Here is a 20,783-nt window from a genome sequence, read left to right on the forward strand (position 1 = left end):
ATGTTAGCAGGACTTACTTCAGTTAAGAAAGTTTCCCTTTGTGAATTTGTGGCTTTTAGTGTAAGTGTAAATAACTTGGGTTTCTTGGTCTCTGCTAAACAGCCCGACAGTGATGATTTTTTGGACAGTTCAGAAGAAATATACTACACTGCAAGATCTAATCTGGTATTTCTTATCTTCTGATTTTCTTGTCAGCATTGTTTCAGTCTTAATTGTTTGTTTTATTTTTTTATCAAACACTTTGTCAAATTTTAATGAACCAGTTTTAGCATTGTTTTATAACATCCTGCTATATTAAGTATTATAGCAATTTTTTCCATTACAAGTTAAATACATTTACTCAAATACATAATGTTACAATAAAAAATAAAAATATTTTTCTTTTTTATGAAAAAAATTTAATTTTCTGACTCAAATATGAGTTTTAATTAAATTTCCCTATAAAAATATCCAGTTTTAATGAACTAGGACCCATCCACATACAGTAAGTCCTCAGGTTACATCTGAGATCCGTTCCTACGGCGCGACATAACGCGATTTTCACTGTAATCAGGATCCACCTGCATAAGCACCTGCGTCACTCACGTGGAGTACATACACAGCAGCAATGAAGTGAAACAGTAAAAAAAACTTAAAAGAAAGACAATAATTCCTGACCTTTACTTGTGGTAAATAAATAATAGAAAACATAAAGCACGTGGTGTACATATGTCGAAATGACGGAACTTTTTTTTTTTTATAAATAAATGGGAGATGGTGACATAACCACGAAACAACGTACGTCGAGTCCGACGTAACCTGAGGACTGCCTGTATATACATATTCATTCATATATGTAAAATTATTTATATATTGCATAATTAGGCATATATATCATTTTAAGAAATAATTTACCCCTTACTAACAAAGAAAACAGTCTTAGATGAAATTATAGCTCGGTAGGTAGCATTATGTAATATCCGTTTTTCTCAGGCCAAAATTTGGATTATAAAGCCCCCTTGAAGTTATAAATATTAAGACTATCTTACCATTAGGGAAGAAAAGATGGGACATTAGCCCTGGTGAATATTAAATAAATAATACTTTTAATAGTTGCTATTTCTACTTCTGTAGCTGGCCAGGTTGCCTTTATACTTACTTCTAGATTTCACTTTTCTGCCTTTTCAGTCGAATTTTCCTTATCTTTTCTTCCTCTCTGCTTCAGTAACATATCTCTTTCAATTCTGGTTGATTTAAATGATTCTTAACATAAATCCTTAAATCTGTGCCCTCAAATATTTGTAGAACATAAAAGAGATTTTAGAAATAATTTCTAGCCCTAGCTAGTTCGGCTTAGTGGAGAGAGCGTTGGCCTGCAGACCAAAGGTCCCGGGTTTGATTCCAGTCAAGGGCACGTACCTAGATTGCAGGCTCCTCCTTGGCCCAGGCCCTGGTCGGAGCTCATGTAGGAGGCAACCAATTGATGTGTTTCTCTCACATCGCTATTTCCCTCTGTCTTTCCCTCTCTCTTCCACTTTCTCTAAAAATCAATGGGAAAATATCCTCGGGTGAGGATTAAAAAAAAAAGAAAGAAAGAAATAATTTCTCTTAGGGCAGTTGCTGTCTCGATGGACAAAAAATACTTGTACATATAAACTGTTAGCTATGCAACAAAATATGTAGTGGATTGCCAAAACTTTGCCAGGTGGTTACTTGTGGTGACTGTTGTTGAGGAGAGGCTAACATATCATTGGTATAATAGACATCAGAGAATAAGAAAAGCTTTTGGGTTAATGTGGTTTGTTTGGCTTCTGGGAGGGACTAAGATTGATTTCAGTATTGTGTAGGAGCCATTATAAGTTCTTCAGTAAGAAAGTGGATACATAAATACCTCCTGTGTTTCATGGGAATTAATGTAGAGACAGTCATTGGCACAGTTTTGAGAGATGGCAGATAGCTGAAATTATGAAGTGTCATACTACTGCTGTAATTATGGGATTAGCTCAAAAGAGGGAGATTGAAGTAATCAAAGAGGAAATGATTGATGGAACCATGAGATGTCCTGTGTTCCCCAGCTAGGTCTGATTAAAGAAAAAGGGCAAAAAACTGGTTACTGCTATGGGTGGATGTCTGTGTTTTGCAGTCAAAGGTAGAACCAGCCTTGGAGGTAGGGAAGAAGCAGTTGAAAAGCAAGAAGAGTCAGTAGATGCACTGTCACAAAAGAAAGAAAGATACATCAGATGGCCCAGAGAGACCAGAAAGTGTGAGGATTGAGGATTAACCGTCCAAGGAGGCAAATGAGAAGGAATGTCTGAAGAAAACACTGTCAATGATTTCTGGATTGAAAATTTCTCTAGAATTGGACATAAGTAGGCTAGAAAGACAGAAACGTGTTGTGGAAATAAAAGATTACAGAACCCAAAGTTTAGATTAATATTCTCCAGGTAAGACAATTACAGCACGAGAAACACAATACCTTAGAACAGTGATCAGCAAACTGCGGCTCTTTGGCCCCTTGAGTGTGGCTCTTCCACAAAATAGCACGGCCTGGGCGAGTCTATTTTGAAGAAGTGGCGTTAGAAGAAGTTTAAGTTTAAAAAATTTGGCTCTCAAAAGAAATTTCAATCGTTGTACTGTTGATATTTGGCTCTGTTGACTAATGAGTTTGCCGACCACTGCCTTAGAATTACAATACTCTTTTCTGTACCTGTGCTGAACTAGCCTAGTAACTTGAATAAGTTATCATGGCTCTGTTCCCTAGAACTAGCCCCTCTCCAAATAATCAGGAATTTCTTAAGAGCGAGGGAACAGTTGGTGGGATCTTGTGACAGAGGAGGGCATTAGGGACAGATAACTTGTGGTAGGAGAGTGAATGAAATATTTGTCAGATCCTGACATTTATAAAATCAACCTTTAAACGCACTTCTAATGATGATAAAAGCTAACACTTATCTAAGAAGTTTTTATATGCCAGACATTCTAAAACACTTTAAATACATTAACTTATGTCTTACAAATGAGAGAATTTAAGGTGCAAAGAAGCTGACATTGGTCTTGCCACTTAGCTAAATAATAGCAGATCTGGGATTTGACCTAAGCCGCCTGGCTCAGTAATTCATACCTAAACCACTATGTAGGTCCTGTATTGCAACCATGACCACTATTGGTCTCCAAAACATTTTCATCTTCCCAAACTACAACTCCTTACCCATTAAACAATAACTCTCATCCTCCCTTCCCCCAAGGCTGTGGCAGCCATCATTCTATTTTCTGTCTCTTTGGTTTTGTTCGTACTCCAGTTACCTTATATAATTGGAACCCTAGAACGTTTGTCCCTTTGTGACTGGCTCCCTTTACTTAGCAAAATGTCATCACATCTTCAGGATTCATCCATGTTGTAGCATTTGTCAGAATTTCCTTTTTTTAAGACTGAATAATATTCCATTGTACATATAGACCACATTTTGTTTATTCATTGATTACTGTGAATAATACTGCTATGAACATGGATTACAAATATCTGTCAAATCTGTGCTTTCCTAGGTATATAAATAGATTGGGACTTGTTAGATCACATGATAATTCTACATTTAATATGTTTGGGGAACAGCCATACAGTTTTCCATAGCAGCCACATCATTTTATAGTTCCTACCAGCAGTTCACAAGGGTTCCAATTTCTCTGCTTCCATCAACACTTGTTCTTTTGTGGCAGGAGAAAGGGAGGTTTTTGTTTTTGTTTTTTAAGTAATAGCCATCCTAACGGGTTTGACCTGTCCTTAGTAATTTCAGCCCCCGAATTTCATCAGTCCTAAATTTTAGCACTGCGAACAAGATTTTATGTCCTACAAATACTTGTTGCTGGCGCCTAGAAAGCACATGAGCCCAGAATGTTTGGCTGCCATCTTAGTGGGCAGTTGCCACCAAGATTACAGCCCGAAGTTCTTTAGGACCCAGAAAAACGTTTACTCCCTTGTAAAAAGCCTGCTGCCTAGAAGTTTGGTGTCATCGGTGCTTTCTGGTTGTTTTAAATGCTAAGTGTATTTATTTTATGATTTTGTAAATGAATTTTGAATGTAACACCTCAATTTTCATTACTACAATAAAATGATTTTTTAAAAAAAAATCAGGCAGCCCTGACCAGTTTGGCTCAGTGGATAGAGCGTCGGCCTGCGGACTGAGGGGTCCCGGGTTCGGTTCCGGTCAAGGGCATGTACCTGGGTTGTGGGCACATCCCCAGTGGGAGGTGTGCAGGAGGCAGCTGATCAGTGTTTCTCTCTCATCGATGTTTCTAGCTCTCTATCCCTCTCCCTTCCTCTCTATAAAAATATCAATAAAATATATTTAAAAAAAAAAGAAATCAATAAAATATATTTTTTTAAAAAATCAGGCAATGATAATACATGGAACCAGAAGAACAGAGCTTAATTTTTAGGCTTGTTAGTGCATAAAAAGTTCTTTAAATTTTAAAAGATGCCCAAGTTAAAAACAAAAACCTCATTATAATGTGATAATTAAATAGTAACAGTTTTGCCCATAACTATACAGATGTGTTTACCTGATCTGTCTTTAAATTAAAAGAATATTACACATCTGTTCAGCTGATGCCAATTTTTAAAATTTTGCCCAATTTTACTGTATATTTTGGCCCATTATAATGAAAAATATATCTAAAGTTAATTGTATGTGAAACACTATGTTAGTTGCTATGGAGGAACATGAATAGTTATATAATTATTACTCGGAAGAAACTTAGTCTACTTAAGGAAATAAAATATTTAAGTTAGAATTAAAAACATGTTAGGAAGATAATAACCAATTGATTGTTATCAATAATTATAATAAAAGTACTTTGAAATTATTCCTGAATTAGGTCAAAATTAAAGTCTATAAAGTTATATTTATTCTATAAAAGAAATAGTAAATGCCAACTTTACTTATTTTAAATCTGTTAAACTATCTATACTAATAATAGCCTAGGTCAGTGGTCGGCAAACTGCGGTTCACGAGCCACATGCGGCTCTTTGGCCCCTTGAGTGTGGCTCTGCCACAAAATACCACGGCCTGGGCGAGTCTATTTTGAAGAAGTGGCGTTAGAAGAAGTTTAAGTTTAAAAAATTTGGCTCTCAAAAGAAATTTCAATCGTTGTACTGTTGATATTTGGCTCTGTTGTCTGATGAGTTTGCCGACCACTGGCCTAGGTGGTAGTCACGCCCTCATGCCGTGATGCCCTCATGCCATCACAATCCATCACCAGGAGGCTGCATGTGCAGTGGGCGCACACGGGTGGGCGGGGACTTGACACTGGTGTGCGGCGTGGAGGCGGGACCTCCGGCTCTGACCTACCTCTTTGGAACAATCCTAGGAGCCCCCAGATGGGTGGGTGGGGCCTACCTCTTTGGGGCGATCGATCGTGGGGCTCCTGCACTGTGAGAGGGCACGGGTCAGGCTGGGGGACCCCCCCCACCACCAAGTGCACAAATTTCGTGCACCGGGCCTCTAGTTACTTATTACAGAATGTATGTTGTGTGGTCACTTTTCTTACCTAATATTGAAGACAACTTCTAAGGAGACCTCATTTCATAATTGCTCAATGGTAGGACATTCTCCAGAATGTCAAACCTGACCTGCTAGTGTTCATTTCCAAGCTTGCTGTACAGAAGTCATGTTACTCAGTTTGAGCTTCCTTAAAAGTCTTCTGGTTTTATTAGTCAGAATACTGACTGCTTGATCAGTATTCTGACTCCACTTCCTTTTCTGAGTTTTTAAGAAATAAAAAAAATAAAACTTTTTGAATTATCCAGGATTCAATTCCTTTTTACTCCTGTAAATTATCTACCACATTAAAAGGTATCTAACGATTTTATTTGTTCCACAATTCTCTCATTTTTTATGTTAAAAAGTTTTCCTCTTCTGCTGTGTTCTTTTTTCTTGGGTAAAATAAATTGGTGAAGTACTTTCTCTCTGTTTTTGTAGCCAACTGTATCAATTCTATTAACTTCCTGCTGTTTTCTCATCAGGTAGATAGACTTTATAATCTCCTGGGGGGGTATTAAAAAATCAATAATGTCTTCTTGATCATATATTTTCTTTTTCCAGTATTCTCGTCACATCCTTTTATTCTTTTTCATTCTTTTCTGGCACCATATTTTCTTAGAGACTTTATCCTAGGTTTAGGAATACACCCCCATTCATTAAAATGAACCACGGAAGTTTGGACTTTGTGGCTCAGAAAGATATTTTAATTGAGCTGGGTAGACCATCTTAAATTTTCATTGGGTTGAATCTGTACTAGGCTATTGCATGTTTTCAGTCCATGTTGTTACTTACTGACCTTGACTATGTTGTTAAGTATTGTCATTCACTAATAAGTTGATGCCTGATTTATGCAACTAATATTTTTATGTCTGTCCTAGCATGTTCAAATGTATTCTTATTTAGCTTATTTAGCCCATGTTTTACTCATCTAGGGTATATTTTGAGTGCCTTTCCAAGAATAATTTTGGTAGCGTTATCTGTTACAGAATAGCTTTCAAGTCCTTTTAAAAAGGGTTGTAGATCCGCTTTTCTTAGACTACCCTAAAGATAACATAAATAATTACTAACTTTGCCCAGGTTTTACTTTTTTTTTCTATTTCTTTTAATTTTTCTTGTCTGATTTACTATCTGAATTCCTACTATTTAATAGGTGCTTGGTAAATAATATCTGAATTAAAGAGGATTAGATAATTATTAGAAGGACTTGGTGTAATTTTTTTACTTGATGACATGGCCAGTACATTGTTTATGTTCCATGTTTGCTGAAACATAACAGAACCTGATTTACAGGGAAGGAATTTATAAAGAACAAGCCCCTTTAAGTCTCAGCTTTCCTGGGAGGGCTTCACACATGGCCCAGTGAATCACCAGCCTTGGTCTGTCTACAACCTGAACGATGTCAGTTGTTTTTAGACTTACCTTCTAAGTGCACTGATGGTCTCAATTTATTTTCCCCCCAATCATTATCATCAACTTGGTAGTTGTCACGTCTGCGTTTAAGGAACAGAAGTATATGCTTTGGGAAGCTGTCATTGATTAAAGGTTTAAGAGATTATTGGCTAAAGATATTGCTGGTCTGTAGAGGCCCAGTTATCTATAGCTGAAGAAAACAAACTTGAATTGGAAAGTGAATTGATTGAGAGAGTACTTCTCTTTACTGAATATCAACGTTTAAAAGTTCCGTATACAGTCATGACCAATTAACTTGTTCAGCATAATAATGTGTGACTGTCTCATGATAACAGTGATTTTATTCTATTAAGATCCATCATTACTAATTAGAGAATAGGTATCTCTTTTCATTAGAATTTCATGTGATACCAGTGTGACAGTTGAATAATCTCTTTTGTTTATGATATACTATCTTTTCTCTCACTAGTAAGAATATTTATTATTATGCGTGGAAGAACACAAACATTGAAAAAGACAAAATTGGATTTTTATTTTTATCAGATATTTTTTTTGACAGGTCTTATAATACATGTTAAAGTACTTTCCATTTAAATGTAATGTATTGCTTAGAATCCTCTCAGGATTCTAGGCTTAGTAGTATTGTGACCTAGAGTTATTTTCATGTATATATTAACTAGAGGCCCGATGCACGAATTTGTGCAAGGGGCTCGGCCCTCGCAGCCCCGACTTCATCCGGAAAGACATCCGGCCTAAATAGTATATTGCACTTTTATTGTTATGGATGAGGCTGAAGTGTTAGTTATCCTATATAATAAAAGGCTAATATGCAAATTGACCGAACAGAGGAACCAGTGGTTGCAATGACGCAAACTGACCACCAGGGGGCAGATACTCAATGCAGAAGCTGCCCCCTGGTGGTCAGTGTGCTCCCACAGGGGGAGCGCCACTCAGCCAGAAGCCGAGCTCATGGCTGGCGAGCACAGTGGCGGTGGCAGGAGCCTCTCCCACCTCGGCAGCAGCACTAAGGATGTCCGACTGCCGGCTTAGGCCCGCTCCCTGGGAGTGGGCCTAAGCCGGCAGTCGGACATCCCCCGAGGGCTCCTGGACTGAGGGTGCAGGCCGGGCTGAGGGACCCCTCCGAGTGCATGAATTTCGTGCACTGGGCCTCCAGTCTATTTATAGGAAAATAAACAAATAGCATCTGAACAAGCATTTATTTAGGGCCTAGTTAATATGTGCCAGGTGTTATGCTAGTCCCTGGGCTATAGGGAAGAAAGATGGATTTAACAATTTCTCTTTGTTTGAGGAGCTCACAGCCTGGCAACTATTTTTATAGACTTGTAAATAAATTAATTAAAATGCAGAGTAATTGCTGGAGGAGAACTATGTGTTAAATACATTGGAGCCTTGGAGAAGGTTGCAGCTATCTTACTTGACAGTCTTGGAAGGCTGCTTACAGCACTCTTAAGTATACTATATTCTAGTAAAAAAAAATAGTGTTAAATATTCCCCCTTTATTATTAAAATGGTGCTTGAGATACATAGGCTTTAAGAAGAAGGGGAGAAAGGAAACTGCTTTCCATTATTGTTGAAAAGCATTTTTTTTATTTTTTATTTTTTTTTTTTTGGTCTCAAGAAGGTGTTTGAGTCGAGCACATATATATTGTTTGTACCTTTAAATTTCAATTCTTAACTCTACAACATGCAGCATTTAGTGAGAATGTTTAAATAGTTCATGAACTGCCTTTATAATATTGAAGTTTTGCTACTTACACTTAACTCTTTAAAATATATTAAAAGTCCTAACATACAATTTATAATCTTTTGCAAATCCATATATATATATATATATATATTTTACTTTAAAAGAGTAACGTATTTTATTTCTTTAAAAAATTATTATTACCTGTATAAAGCAGTTGTAGCAATGTGTGAATGTATGATAGACATAATTATTGCAGCTCTTACAAAGACAGACCAAGATTTTTGTTGTTTGTTCCCTTCTGTAATCACTTTTGCTTCATTAGAGCTTGAGAATAAAGACTTCATTTGAACTTTTTCTTTCTAAAAGCTGACTTTACAAATGTTAATTATAATAGCAATATCCTTAAACGAAACTTGCATATATTATTTAAATGAGTTCCCAGAAAAATATTGAACTTACCTTTTATTGTTGGAAGTCCTACCATGCCTTCTTTTTAAGAACATATAGCAATACAGATTTATTTGAAGTCTGGGGTTTCTCTTTTAAAACTAATGTATATTATTGCATCGTGATTTGTAAGATACTACTGTTTTACTGAATATTTTGTTTTATACTGTTAGGATCTACAACTGGAATATGGACAAGGACACCAAGGTAGTTACTTTTTAGGTACAAACAAGTAAGTAAAGTTCTTTTAAAATTAAATTTAAATCAGGGATAATTAAGTTGCTTTAAAATATTATATTTTAATAATTATAATACTAAATAATTATAGTAGTAAAATAGTTTGTAGATATATTTCATAAAATACATTTAACTTTGTTTTACTGCTACTTTGCTAATCATTTAATCAATAATTGTTATAATGGGACAATCACCTTAAATTTTTTACATCAAGCTACTTTGTAGATCTCTAGAGAAAACTAAGTATATTCCAAATGAGGATAAATATATGTTTAAGCAATTTATTTCTTTTATTTGTAAAGACTGTCTGTTCCTTATAAAACTTGCTTTGGTATGTCTCTTAGATGTGTTGGCCTCTGAAAACAGCTGGAAATATTCACACTGTTTAGAAATCTTAATATTTTAGCTGGTAAGAGTCTTTTAAAAAGTGAACAGTAATTAAAATGTGTCTAAAGTCTTGAAAGGTAATTATGCAAGAAATAAACCCAAATTACTTAAGGCTACTCTGTACCACGCACTATCTAGGTGGTACAGCACAGTGGTGAAAAGGCAGCTTATCAGGTGTAACAATTTCAGTTGTTCATAGGCCCGAGTTAGCAAGGTATGGGGACCAGACTGCTATTCCCCATAGATTTTCTTATTATCCTCTCATCCCTTCAACCCTCCCTCGAAGGCCCTCAATAAAATGGTTTGATTCCCCCAAAAAAGCTAGTATTATAAGGAAATATTATTTAAGTTGCCAAAATCTCCCAGCAATGTAGATATTTTAATAATCAGATCAAAATAGAATTTCAAAATATAATTTCAATTGCATTAGAGAGTTGAGACATACACACACACCCTTATTTTAAGTTAAACAGTTGACAAAGGGTGACTAAAGACAAGTAGCTCAGATTTAGTGATTATACTGTAAAATCATGTCTCTTTCTTTAAATAAATGAATCATTTAAATATGTTTTTCAACACAGAAAAAAGGCTTTGAATGACAACCTAGAGAAATGCCTTAGTTTTTATTTAAACTGAACTTCATTTAAGTACTGTAAGGTGTTTTTTATTAAATTATTATTAGTAACTTTATTTATATTTCCTAAAATGGAAAATAAGTGTGAAATTCTCCTGGTAGAAAAATAAAATTCTACCTAATAATAACTAATTGCTTTTTATAGTTTGTCCTAATTTGTTGATAGACAACAAAGGAAAGTTTGTCTCATAGTGATTTAGCAAATGAAAAGTTTATGTATTTTTTATGTTATTTTGTCTAAATTTGAGGTCACTGGTTTTAAGGCCCTTGTTAGTAAATTTCGATATGTTTTAAGAGACAGGGTAATTTGGAAAGATATTTCATTTACCTTTCTTGGATTCATTTAAAATATCTTTTTAAATGGCATACTTGCAAAAATAACCAAAAAAAAATTATATATATATAGTCCATCTCTAAATGATTTTCCAGATTCCTTAGTTTCCATTTTCTGATTTTTATCTGTTAGACATTTTCATAGTATATCGTTACTTTGGCTAGGTAAAATATTAATAATTTGCCCAACCTTCATTTTTTTGATTAATTGGATCCCTGCTTAAGGAACTGTATTCTATATAACGAATTACTGGCAAGGTAGGTTGGCCAAAAGTTTGACCTTGGGCTGTGTTTCGTGTACAGGTACATATACATACATGTGACATGAGCATGGATGTAGCACTTCTCTTACTGTACTGATATGTCTGCTTTATCCTTGTGACTAGGCAGTGTTTTAAAACTCACAGGATTTCCTGCTTTCTCCATAGGTGATCAGGCAGACAGATTTTCATTTCTGGGTTTCTATGTATTACAGACCATGTGGCAACTATATAAGATAGTTGTTATTTTTTTAATAAATGCCTACATATTTTGACTTATTGAGTGGTTTTCTTTTATTATATATTATTGAGGTCAACTTTTCTGATCATTTAAAACCAACAAAGTATTATTTTTAAAGAAAGTTCTAAATTATTTGTGATTTTTTAATGTAGCACAAAAATTCTAAAGATAAATTCTCTTTTAGAAAAGACCTAAATAGTAGTGAAGAGAGTAAATTGAATTATACAATTCCTGGCACAATTGAATGTAGTAGTAGTAAAGACCAGAATTGTCTCTTTCTGTAAGCCATTAAGACTAAGAAATTTACCTCAGTTTCTCTAGTAAAATGGGGATTATAATAGTACCTTCTTTTGGGGTGAAATGAAATAGTCATTGTAAAACATTTGGCATATTTATGGTTTAGTAAGTACTTACTAGTTGCCCTTATTTGTAGTATTTACTCAGTAATTGTTGATTGTAAGATCAAGTGAAATAAGTGAATAAAACTGCTCTTTTGGTTTTAGAGAAACAGGGAGTGGTTTTGTTTCCAAATATAATCAGGGCAGTACTTTATAGATTGTTTTGAACCAGTTAGACGATTTTGAAAGACTTGAGTAGTCAGCAGCATGAATTCCCTAGTTAATTCAGATATGCTAAATATTTTTGGCAGTTTTGTGTGGTTTTTTTACTTCCAGATTATTTTCTTCACATGATCAGTTAAATCTATATTTGCATACAGTTCCATTTTTAAACTTATTCAAATTTTTAAATCATTTTAGGTTGATTTAGTAATTTAGTATCTGAGGGCATCAGTGTTGTTTTGTTCATTACTTTCTAAAAATTCCGTAATAGAATAATGAAGTGGACTAGTGAATAGTGACATTGTTTATTGTATAGGACCCAGTCTTGATGATTAAATCAGCATCACATTTTTCTCCAGTGCTCTCCAGATATAGTATTTACTGTAAATTAACATTTTAGCAAATTTAGCCATGTTTTATTTTCTCTTTTATAAAGCCTGAAAAGCAAATGTATTCTACTTTTCATTAATACTTAATGACATCTTTAACTTGACTAACAAAAAAGTCTTAACACATAGTAGGAGATTTATAAGTAAATGAATAAAAAATATAGATGGGTCCATGGCCATAGATTAGCCACTTTTTCATGTTCTCTTAGTCAGCTTTTTTCTCTTAGAGAACCTAGAAAAGTGGAATGCCATATAAGTTCAGTTACACAGGGTAACTAAAAATAAACTACATTTAAATTCTCCTCTTAATTATTCTCAAATCCTGATATTCCCTACTGGAAAAAAATGCTTCAAAAAATATTGTCATATGCTCAAGAAAATGTTTTTCTTTTCACATCTTTTGAAAGGATATGAAAGCCCACTGTATAGTTCAAAGATATTATGTTTAATTTAGTAAAATAGTTTAAAGCAGCGCTTCTTAAAATTTAGTCTCAGAATCCTTTTACAGTCTTAAAATACTATTGGGGACTCCAGTGAGTTTTTTGTTAATATAGGTTATAACTGTGAATATTTATATTATTAGAAATGTAAACAGAGAACTTTTCAAAGTATTTATTCTAATAGTAATATACCTATTGCATGTTATCATAGGTAGCATTTTTATTATTTAATTCACATGCCACCTTTATGGCACCGCCTTCCCAATACCACTCGATTCTTCTCATGAGAGTTAGAAGCAGCAAATAATTGCAAGAAGGTATTATATAGGTCAGTGTAATACAACAAACTTTGTTGAGGTCAACTAATAACATTTTTTATGAAGAATGCTCTTTTTTCTGAAATAAAATAATATTAGTAAGAAAAGTACTTTTTTTTTTTTCCTATCTCCTTAATGTCTGGCTTAATAGAAGACAGCTGGTTTCTCATGTCTGCTGCTAATCTGTTATGATATCATCTATATAAATAAAAGCCTAAGCAACCTTTACAGCCGGAGGACCAGCCGGTAGATGACGTGCACTGACCACAGTCAACCTTCCCCGGCTGGCTGGCCCCGATCGGCCGGGAGGGACCCCACCTGTGCACAAACTCATGCACCGGCCTCTAGTGTTCTTGATAGTCTAGAAAACTAGAGTTGAATTTTCAATGAAAGAATAAGAATGAAAAAGTAAAAACTTTAGTATTATGAAAATAGTGTTGACCTTGCAGACCTTCTACAGGAGACTAAGACTCCCAGGATCTCCAGACCACATTTTGAGAATTGCAGGTTTAAAGAAATGTTTAGTCAGTAATAATAAAGAAAACACTAATTGAATACTTACTATGTTCTAAATTACTATTCTAAGCATTTTACCTATATTAATGCATTGTATCTTCAGATATATGAACATTTGACATCATGTATATTGTAATTCCCATTTTCCTGATGTGGAAACTGAAGCATAGGGAAATCAAAGTGACTTATTGCAGGCCATGTAGCTTACAGTGGCCAAGGCAGGAGTCAGACTCGGGCTGTCTTTGCTTCACAACCCGGCATCGTTTTGCTAAACTGCCTTTAGGCAGAGATGCTCCTGCCTTCCTGGTGGTAGGCCAGAAAGAGCTTTGTGATTAAGGTAATACATTGACTGAAGTACCTCACTTCCTTTATCTGCAAAGTAGGATCCAGATTTAGAACTTGGTCGTTTTTCAAATTTAGATCATTAAGCTGGCCTAATTAAAATTTGATGGCTAAAATATATTCAATTAATTGCTTATACCAGCTTTCAATTTCTCTGGTTTTACATTTTGATAAATCTAATGGCAGTTTTTCCCCAATATATATAGGAAGGAAAAATGATTAGAAGGTACTACCTTCTAGCTTTTGAGAGAGTAAATTTTCTGCTGAATACTTTTGCCTTAGTCACCATATTTCTCTCTGTTCCATTAGTTTTAGGGAGACTATTGAGATTTTATGCTTGCAGAGTATAATACAGGAGACAGGCTGCATGAGCTTGCAGTGGAAAAAAGTAAAGGGACTTCAGAAATGCCATGAGTTCTCTCTTACCCTCCTGAGTAGCAGGTTTTATAAATTGCTCCTAATGATAAAACCCTCACACCTGGTCTGATACAGGCTTAGTCTCCCAAAAGTGTAAATATGTTTGCCAGTCCACCACTGGAGAGCAGATATTCAGGTAAGTGAGTGTGTTCTGTGGAAACAGAGTGCTACTACATTCATGTATTCACATCACATGCATGCGTGCTTCTGCAGAGAGAGCCAACATGTTGAGTTTCATTTTGTAGGATTGCCTGAGAGCATGATGTTTTTTTAAAGTGTGTCACCTTCCTTACTTTAAGAAAAAGAAAATGTAATTTCAGGTGTCACGTAAATATTCCAGGTAAATTTGAATCCTGGAAGCTCCTGACTATGACCCTGCAATTATTGTTTTGTCAGTTCTATTGTGGCATTTTGTGGTGGGTTGTGCTCTGTTGGAATTGGTATTTTTCAGTAACATTAGGGTTTATTTTGTTCATTTGAAATACATATATAGAGACATTAGCAACAGAAAATAGAGGTAGCTCATTAAATATAACTTGATGCTTTATGGTATTGAGATAATCATTGTAGCATATTTCTAGTAAATATTAAAAAAGTAATTTTTGCCAATAAGGTTAAAATGATGAAGATATATACTTATTGCTTGCTTAATTCACATTGCTTTTTTTTTTTTTTTTTTTTTTTTCCTTTAAGGAGTCTTCTGAAGTCTGTTGAAGAAGAATTACATCAGCGGTAATTTTACTTTTTGTTTTGTTTTTTTAATCCTCACCTGAGGAGTGAGGATATTTTTTCCATTGGTTTTTTTTAGAGAGAGTGGAAGGGAAAGGGAAGGAGAGAGAGAGAAACATGTATGTGAGAGACACATCGATTGGTTGCCTCCCACATGCGCTCTGACTTGGGGTGGGGATGGAACCTGCAACCCAGGTCCATGCCCTTGACTGGGGAATTGAACCCTGAGACCCTCCGGTGCACAGGCTGATGCTCTAACCACTTAGCAACTCCAGCCAGGGTGGTAATTTTACTTTTTAATTAAGCTTAAAATACTTTGTCACAGATGAGTCGTCTGTTTGTTCCCTTCTCTGACATGTAGCCTTAAGATCATTTTTGTTGTTACTGGTGTTTTAACTCTGTAAGGATGTAGAAGTAAAATTCTGTCTTGCAGTTTTCTAAAATTTCTTCTTAAGCTATTTTGGTCAAGTTCACTTAGTAACAATGGAACTATCCTTCTTTATCTTTAGAGGGCATGTGGCACATTTAGAAGATGATGAAGGGGATGATGATGAATCTAAACAGTACGTTCTGTTTTGATTTTTAGTAAAAGAGAAAGTATCATGTGCTCTGATTTCATAAGTCTGACAGCCTAATATTGACAGTAATTTTAATGTCATTGGTAATGTAGTATTATGAGTTGTAGCACAGCTTCTTTCCTTTTTCTGTTTTAGTTGTATTAGTCTGCTCCATCACCCTTAATAAAATATCATAGATTGGTGGTTTAAACAGGATTTATTTCTCACGGTTCTGGAGGCTGGGAAGTTGGAGCTCAAGCTGCTGACCAGTTTAATTCCTGGTGTAGCGCTCTTCCAGGCTTGCAGACAGCTGCCTTCTCAGCATGTCCTCAGGTGGGCTCTCCTCAGCGTGTACAGGCAGAGAGAACTCTCTCTCCCTCTCCTTACAAAGCCACTAATCCTATTCGAGTACGACTTGACTCTTAGGATCTCAATTAACTTTCATTACCTCCCAAAAGCACTACCATCTCCAGATATAATCACATCAGAGTTAGGACCTCAACATACAATTTTGAGGTGACACAATTCAGTCCATATTATTGTGCCCCTCATTCCCCAAAATTTATGTCCTTAACACATGCAAAATATAGTCATTCTAAAAGTCTTAGCTCTTTCCAGCGTCAACTCTAAAGTCATAATAAATCAATTCAGTTTAGATCTAATGATCTATGGATCACCTTCAGAATTATTTTTTCTCTCTTAAAGAGTATGCACGTTCAGAAATCTCTGTCCATCCTGTTTTATAAAATCCAAGGAGTTCCCAGCCTTCCTTTGTATTTGTCTCATCTCCATCCCCTTCCGTTCAAGCTGCCAGTGTTTGTGCTGGTAAAATCCCATAAATTCCGTATTGAGTGACAGTCCAGCCACACTCTTGGTGCTCTCTTCAGAACATGCTTTCTCATGCTATCCGTTTCTGAGGTAATAGGGATAGGCTGAGAATTTTTCAAATTTCAAGTGCTAGTTTCTCTTTTCTTGGCATTTTTTTCTTCAGTTCATCTCTTTTATTTCATTATAAGCAAGCCACTCCGTCAGCACTTTGCTTAGAAATCTCAGCTAAATATCTCATTTCATTACTTTGAATTTTTACCTTCCACAAAACACCAGAACATAATTCAGCCAAATTCCCTGACTCTTTATAATAAAGATCATCTTTCCTCCAGTTTGCAGTAACATTTTCGTTAAAGACCTGACCAGAGTGGCCTTTAACGACATTCTGTTGATGATTATTTATGTACAAGAGGCCCAGTGCACGAAATTCGTGCACTCCGTGGGGGTTCCCTCAGCCCGGCCTGCGCCCTCTCACAGTCCAGGAGCCCCGCGATCGAACGCCCCAAAGAAGTAGGCCCTGCCTACGTGGCCAGGGCTCCGCGATGGATCACCCCCACAGAGGGAGGCCCTGCCCACCCGCCTCAGCACCACTGGTTAGCATGGGCCTCCCTCTTTGGGACAATCAGTCACAGAGCCCCAAAGAGGGAGGCCTGCCTACCGGCCGGGGCTCCACGATGGATCACCTACCGCCGCAGCACCAGCGCGGGGTAGCCTGGGCCTCCCTCTTTGGGACAATCAGTCACAGAGCCCCAAAGAGGGAGGCCTGCCTACTGGCTGGGGCTCCACGATGGATCACCTACCACCGCAGCACCGCCGCGGGGTAGCCTGGGCCTCTCTCTTTGGGGCAACTGATAGTGCCCTGTGGAGGGAAGCCCTGCCCACCCGCCATAGCCCACTGGTCAGTGGCCTGGGCCTCCCTCTGCAGGGCAATCATGGGGCGATGGCTGGGCCCCTGACCAATCTCATTGCACCTGTATTGGCTGGCCTGGCGCCAGTGGCTAGCATAGTGTGGTTGTTCAGATGGTCATTCCACTGTTCAGCCGTTTGGTTGATTTGCATATTATGCTTTTATTATTACAGATTCTATAAGAAGATGGAAGCTTTTTCACAAGCTCTCCTCTTTTCTTTTTTTTACTTATAACCAGGCTTGCTTTTTAAAAAATCCTATGTAATAAAAGCCTAATATGCTGTGTGCAGTTGTCCAGTTGTCTGTTCAACCAATCAAAGCATAATATGCTAATGATATGCTAAGACTGCTCAACTGCTCACTATGATGTGCACTGACCACCAGGGGGTAGATAGTCAACAAGTTGCTATGACGTGCACTGACCACCAGGGAGCAGACGCTCCAACCAGTAGGTTAACTTGCTGCTGGGGTCAGGTCGATTGGGACTGAACAAGATGATCTAGACACACCCTGGAGCCCTCCCGCAGTCCCTCTCCGGCTGACCAACCTCCCGCATCCCTCCCCCAGCCCTGATCATGCACTGGTAGGGTGCCTCGGCCTGGCCTCTACCCTCACAATACAGGATGTTGGAGAGCCGGTTTCAGCGCAATCCTGCCAAGGCCAAGGGACCCCACTGGTACACGAATTCGTATACCGGGCCTCTAGTATCCTATCTAATAAAAGTAATATGCAAATTGACCATACCTCCGCTATACCCACAAGCCACACCCACCAGCCAATCAGGAGCAAGTATGCAAATTAACCCAACCAAGATGGCTGCAGCCACAGAGTGAGCAGGAGGCTTGGGTTTCCCTGGCAATGGAGGAAGCCAAGCTTCCTGTACACCCTGGCCAGCCCAGGCCTCCGCTCAAGACTACAAAGTTTCAATTATAGAAGATAAATAAATCCCAACAAAAATGGCGGCGGCCATGGAGCGAGCAGGAGGCTTGGGTTTCCCTGGCGATGGAGGAAGCTAAGTTCCTGGCCTGCCCTGGCCTCTGCTCAAGGCCATAAAGTTTCAATTATAGAAGATAAATAAATCCCAGATACCAGGGCCTCCGCTTGGGTCGCGGGGGGGGGGGGGGGGCGTGGCCGGCCTGCAAACCGCCACAGGCCCGTCGCCCAGGCCGCCCCACACCCAAGGGAACCCCCACCCTGATACAGAACACCCTTCAGGGCAAACGAGCTGCCCCCCACCTATGCACCAGGCCTCTATCCTATCTAATAAAAGAGTAATATGCAAAGTGACTGTCACTCCAACACACAAGATGGCTGCCCCCATGTGGACACAAGATGTCCACCACAAGATGGCCAGCAGGGGAGGGCAGTTGGGAGGGACTAGGCCTGCAAGGGAGGGCAGTTGGGGCCACCGGGCCTGCAGGGAAGGGCAGTTGGGGGGGGGGGAGACCAGGCCTGCAGGGGAGGGCAGTTAGGGGTGACCAGGCCTGTAGGGGAGGGCAGTTTGGAGCAATCAGGCTGGCAGGGGAGCAGTTAGGCATCAATATGGCTGGCAGGGGAGTGATTAGGGGGTGATCAGGCAGGCAGGCGAGCAGTTGGGAGCCAGCAGTCCTGGATTGTGAGAGGGATGTCCGACTGCCTGTTTAAGCCCAATCCTACCGGGATCGTGCCTAAACGGGCAGTTGGACATCTCTCGAGTGGTCCCAGATTGGAGAGGGTGCAGGCTAGGCTGAGGGACACACACCCCCATGCACGAATTTCATGCACCGGGCCTCTAGTGTGTGTGTGTGTGTGTGTGTGTGTGTGTGTGTGTGTGTGTGTGTGTGTGTGTGTGTGTGTGTATATTGATTTCAGAGAGGAAGGGAAAGGGAGAGACAGAGATAGAAACATCAATGACAAGCACACCGAGTCCTTGGAGGCATAGGTTTTCCTTTCTACTTCACTACTATGTGACCGTGGATCAGGTCCCTTAACCTCTCTGGGCCTCATTTTCCTCATCAGAGAATTTATGCTCTATCATCTTTTAAGTTTTGTAAATGTTTTAGAAACTACAGTCCTGAATTGTAATGAATCTTAGCTTCAGTCAAATCAATTCTGTCTATAATTTCATAAAGCATGTATATTTTGATGAGGTTCATCAGAGATATTTCATATCTAACGGTAGTAAAAATATATATTACATTGTGATATATTTTATAGTATATATCATTTTGCTGTTTTTCCCTAAACCAGTGGTTGGCAAACTCATAGTCAACAGAGCCAAATATCAACAGCACAATGATTGAAATTTCTTTTGAGAGCCAAATTTTTTAAACTTAAACTTTTTCTAATGCCACTTTTTCAAAATAGATTCGCCCAGGCCGTGGTATTTTGTGGAAGAGCCACACTCAAGGGGCCAAAGAGCCACATGTGGCTCGCAAGCCACAGTTTGCCAACCACGGCCCTAAACCAATTACTTGTTTCACATTAATTAATTACCTTTCGATTGATATAAATTGTAATTGTAGTTATCTTTCCCACTTCTTATTACTGGGTAGAATTTGAAATCAAGAAAGCTTATCTACTCGGTTACTTCTGAATGATACTCCATTCAGCATAATTTGAATATTTAACAAAATATTTTAGAAAATGCCCAGTCTTAGAAAAAAGGAACTTGTTATACAATTTTTTCTTCCATAACTTTGAAAAATTAATTATAGTTTAGTAATGATTTTTTTAATAAAATAAAGAGTACTAATTCTAAACTTTTATATTTTTATAGTTCAACCATGAAAGCAAAAGTTCCACCTCCTTTGCCACCAAAGGTAGGCAGAATTATTTTTCAATTTGAAGTTGTTTGTGTATGTATGTGACTATTTGATACTGTATTAATATTTATTCTGTAGCTTATTTTCACTTGGGACCCACAAAAAAAATCATGAAGAAGTTACTAATTAATCATGATATAAGTCGATAATTGTGTTATTATTATTTCTCTTTTTTAATTATCCAACTTGCCACTTATTGTTTATTCTAAATAAGTTCTAGAAATTTGTACATGAAAATAATTATATTAATGAATTAGTAGTATTTCACTTGGTTTAGGAAACTTACTTTTTCCTAAAATATGTATATATTTTTGTATTTCAGAGAGGGAGAAAGAGAGATAGACACATCAATGATGAGAGAGATTGATTGTCTGCCTCCTGCACATCCCCTATAGGGGATTGAGCCCGCAACCAGGGCATGTGCCCTGATTGAGAATCAAACCTTGACCTCCTGGTTCATAGGTCAACACTCAACCACTGAGCTACGCCTGCCGAGCAACTTACATTTTTAAATAAGATTTTGTTCCTCAAAATCTACAATCTAGTAACTGATGCCCTGAGAATGAGTAAAGAATAGTGTTTTATCCAGATATTTAATTTTCAGAAGGTACTTTTAAATTAAAAATAGGTCAGTAATTTTCAATTTTCTTATCAATGAAATCCTTTTGCCAAACAAAAGCATCATAAAATAATAGATTATTCCAACAGATGAGAGGTTTTTTAAGATAAAAGGAGTTAATATAAATTTATTTTATAAGCTTATGCATAGCAAGTTTTAATTATAGAAGGAACTGTTTATAAAGT

General features: G+C 37.4%; 1 protein-coding gene across 5 annotated transcripts in view; it reads left to right on the top strand.

Moving 5' to 3' along the window:
* The window catches only part of MAP4K3 (mitogen-activated protein kinase kinase kinase kinase 3), a 133,115-nt gene that overhangs the window by 79,302 nt on the left and 33,030 nt on the right, over positions 1-20,783 (top strand). For 2 of the 5 annotated variants that reach the window (XM_080683351.1, XM_080683355.1), the window contains 5 exons: positions 103-165; positions 9,255-9,313; positions 14,848-14,886; positions 15,393-15,446; positions 19,934-19,976. In XM_080683351.1, coding sequence (XP_080539477.1) covers positions 103-165; positions 9,255-9,313; positions 14,848-14,886; positions 15,393-15,446; positions 19,934-19,976 — 258 coding nt within the window. The remainder of the gene's footprint in view (positions 1-102; positions 166-9,254; positions 9,314-14,847; positions 14,887-15,392; positions 15,447-19,933; positions 19,977-20,783) is intronic. The other 3 variants (XM_080683352.1, XM_080683353.1, XM_080683354.1) reach the window with 3 other exon arrangements.

Source organism: Plecotus auritus (genome assembly GCF_963455305.1).
Source record: "Plecotus auritus genome assembly, chromosome: 8".
In the NCBI taxonomy this organism is placed as follows: Eukaryota; Metazoa; Chordata; class Mammalia; order Chiroptera; family Vespertilionidae; genus Plecotus; species Plecotus auritus.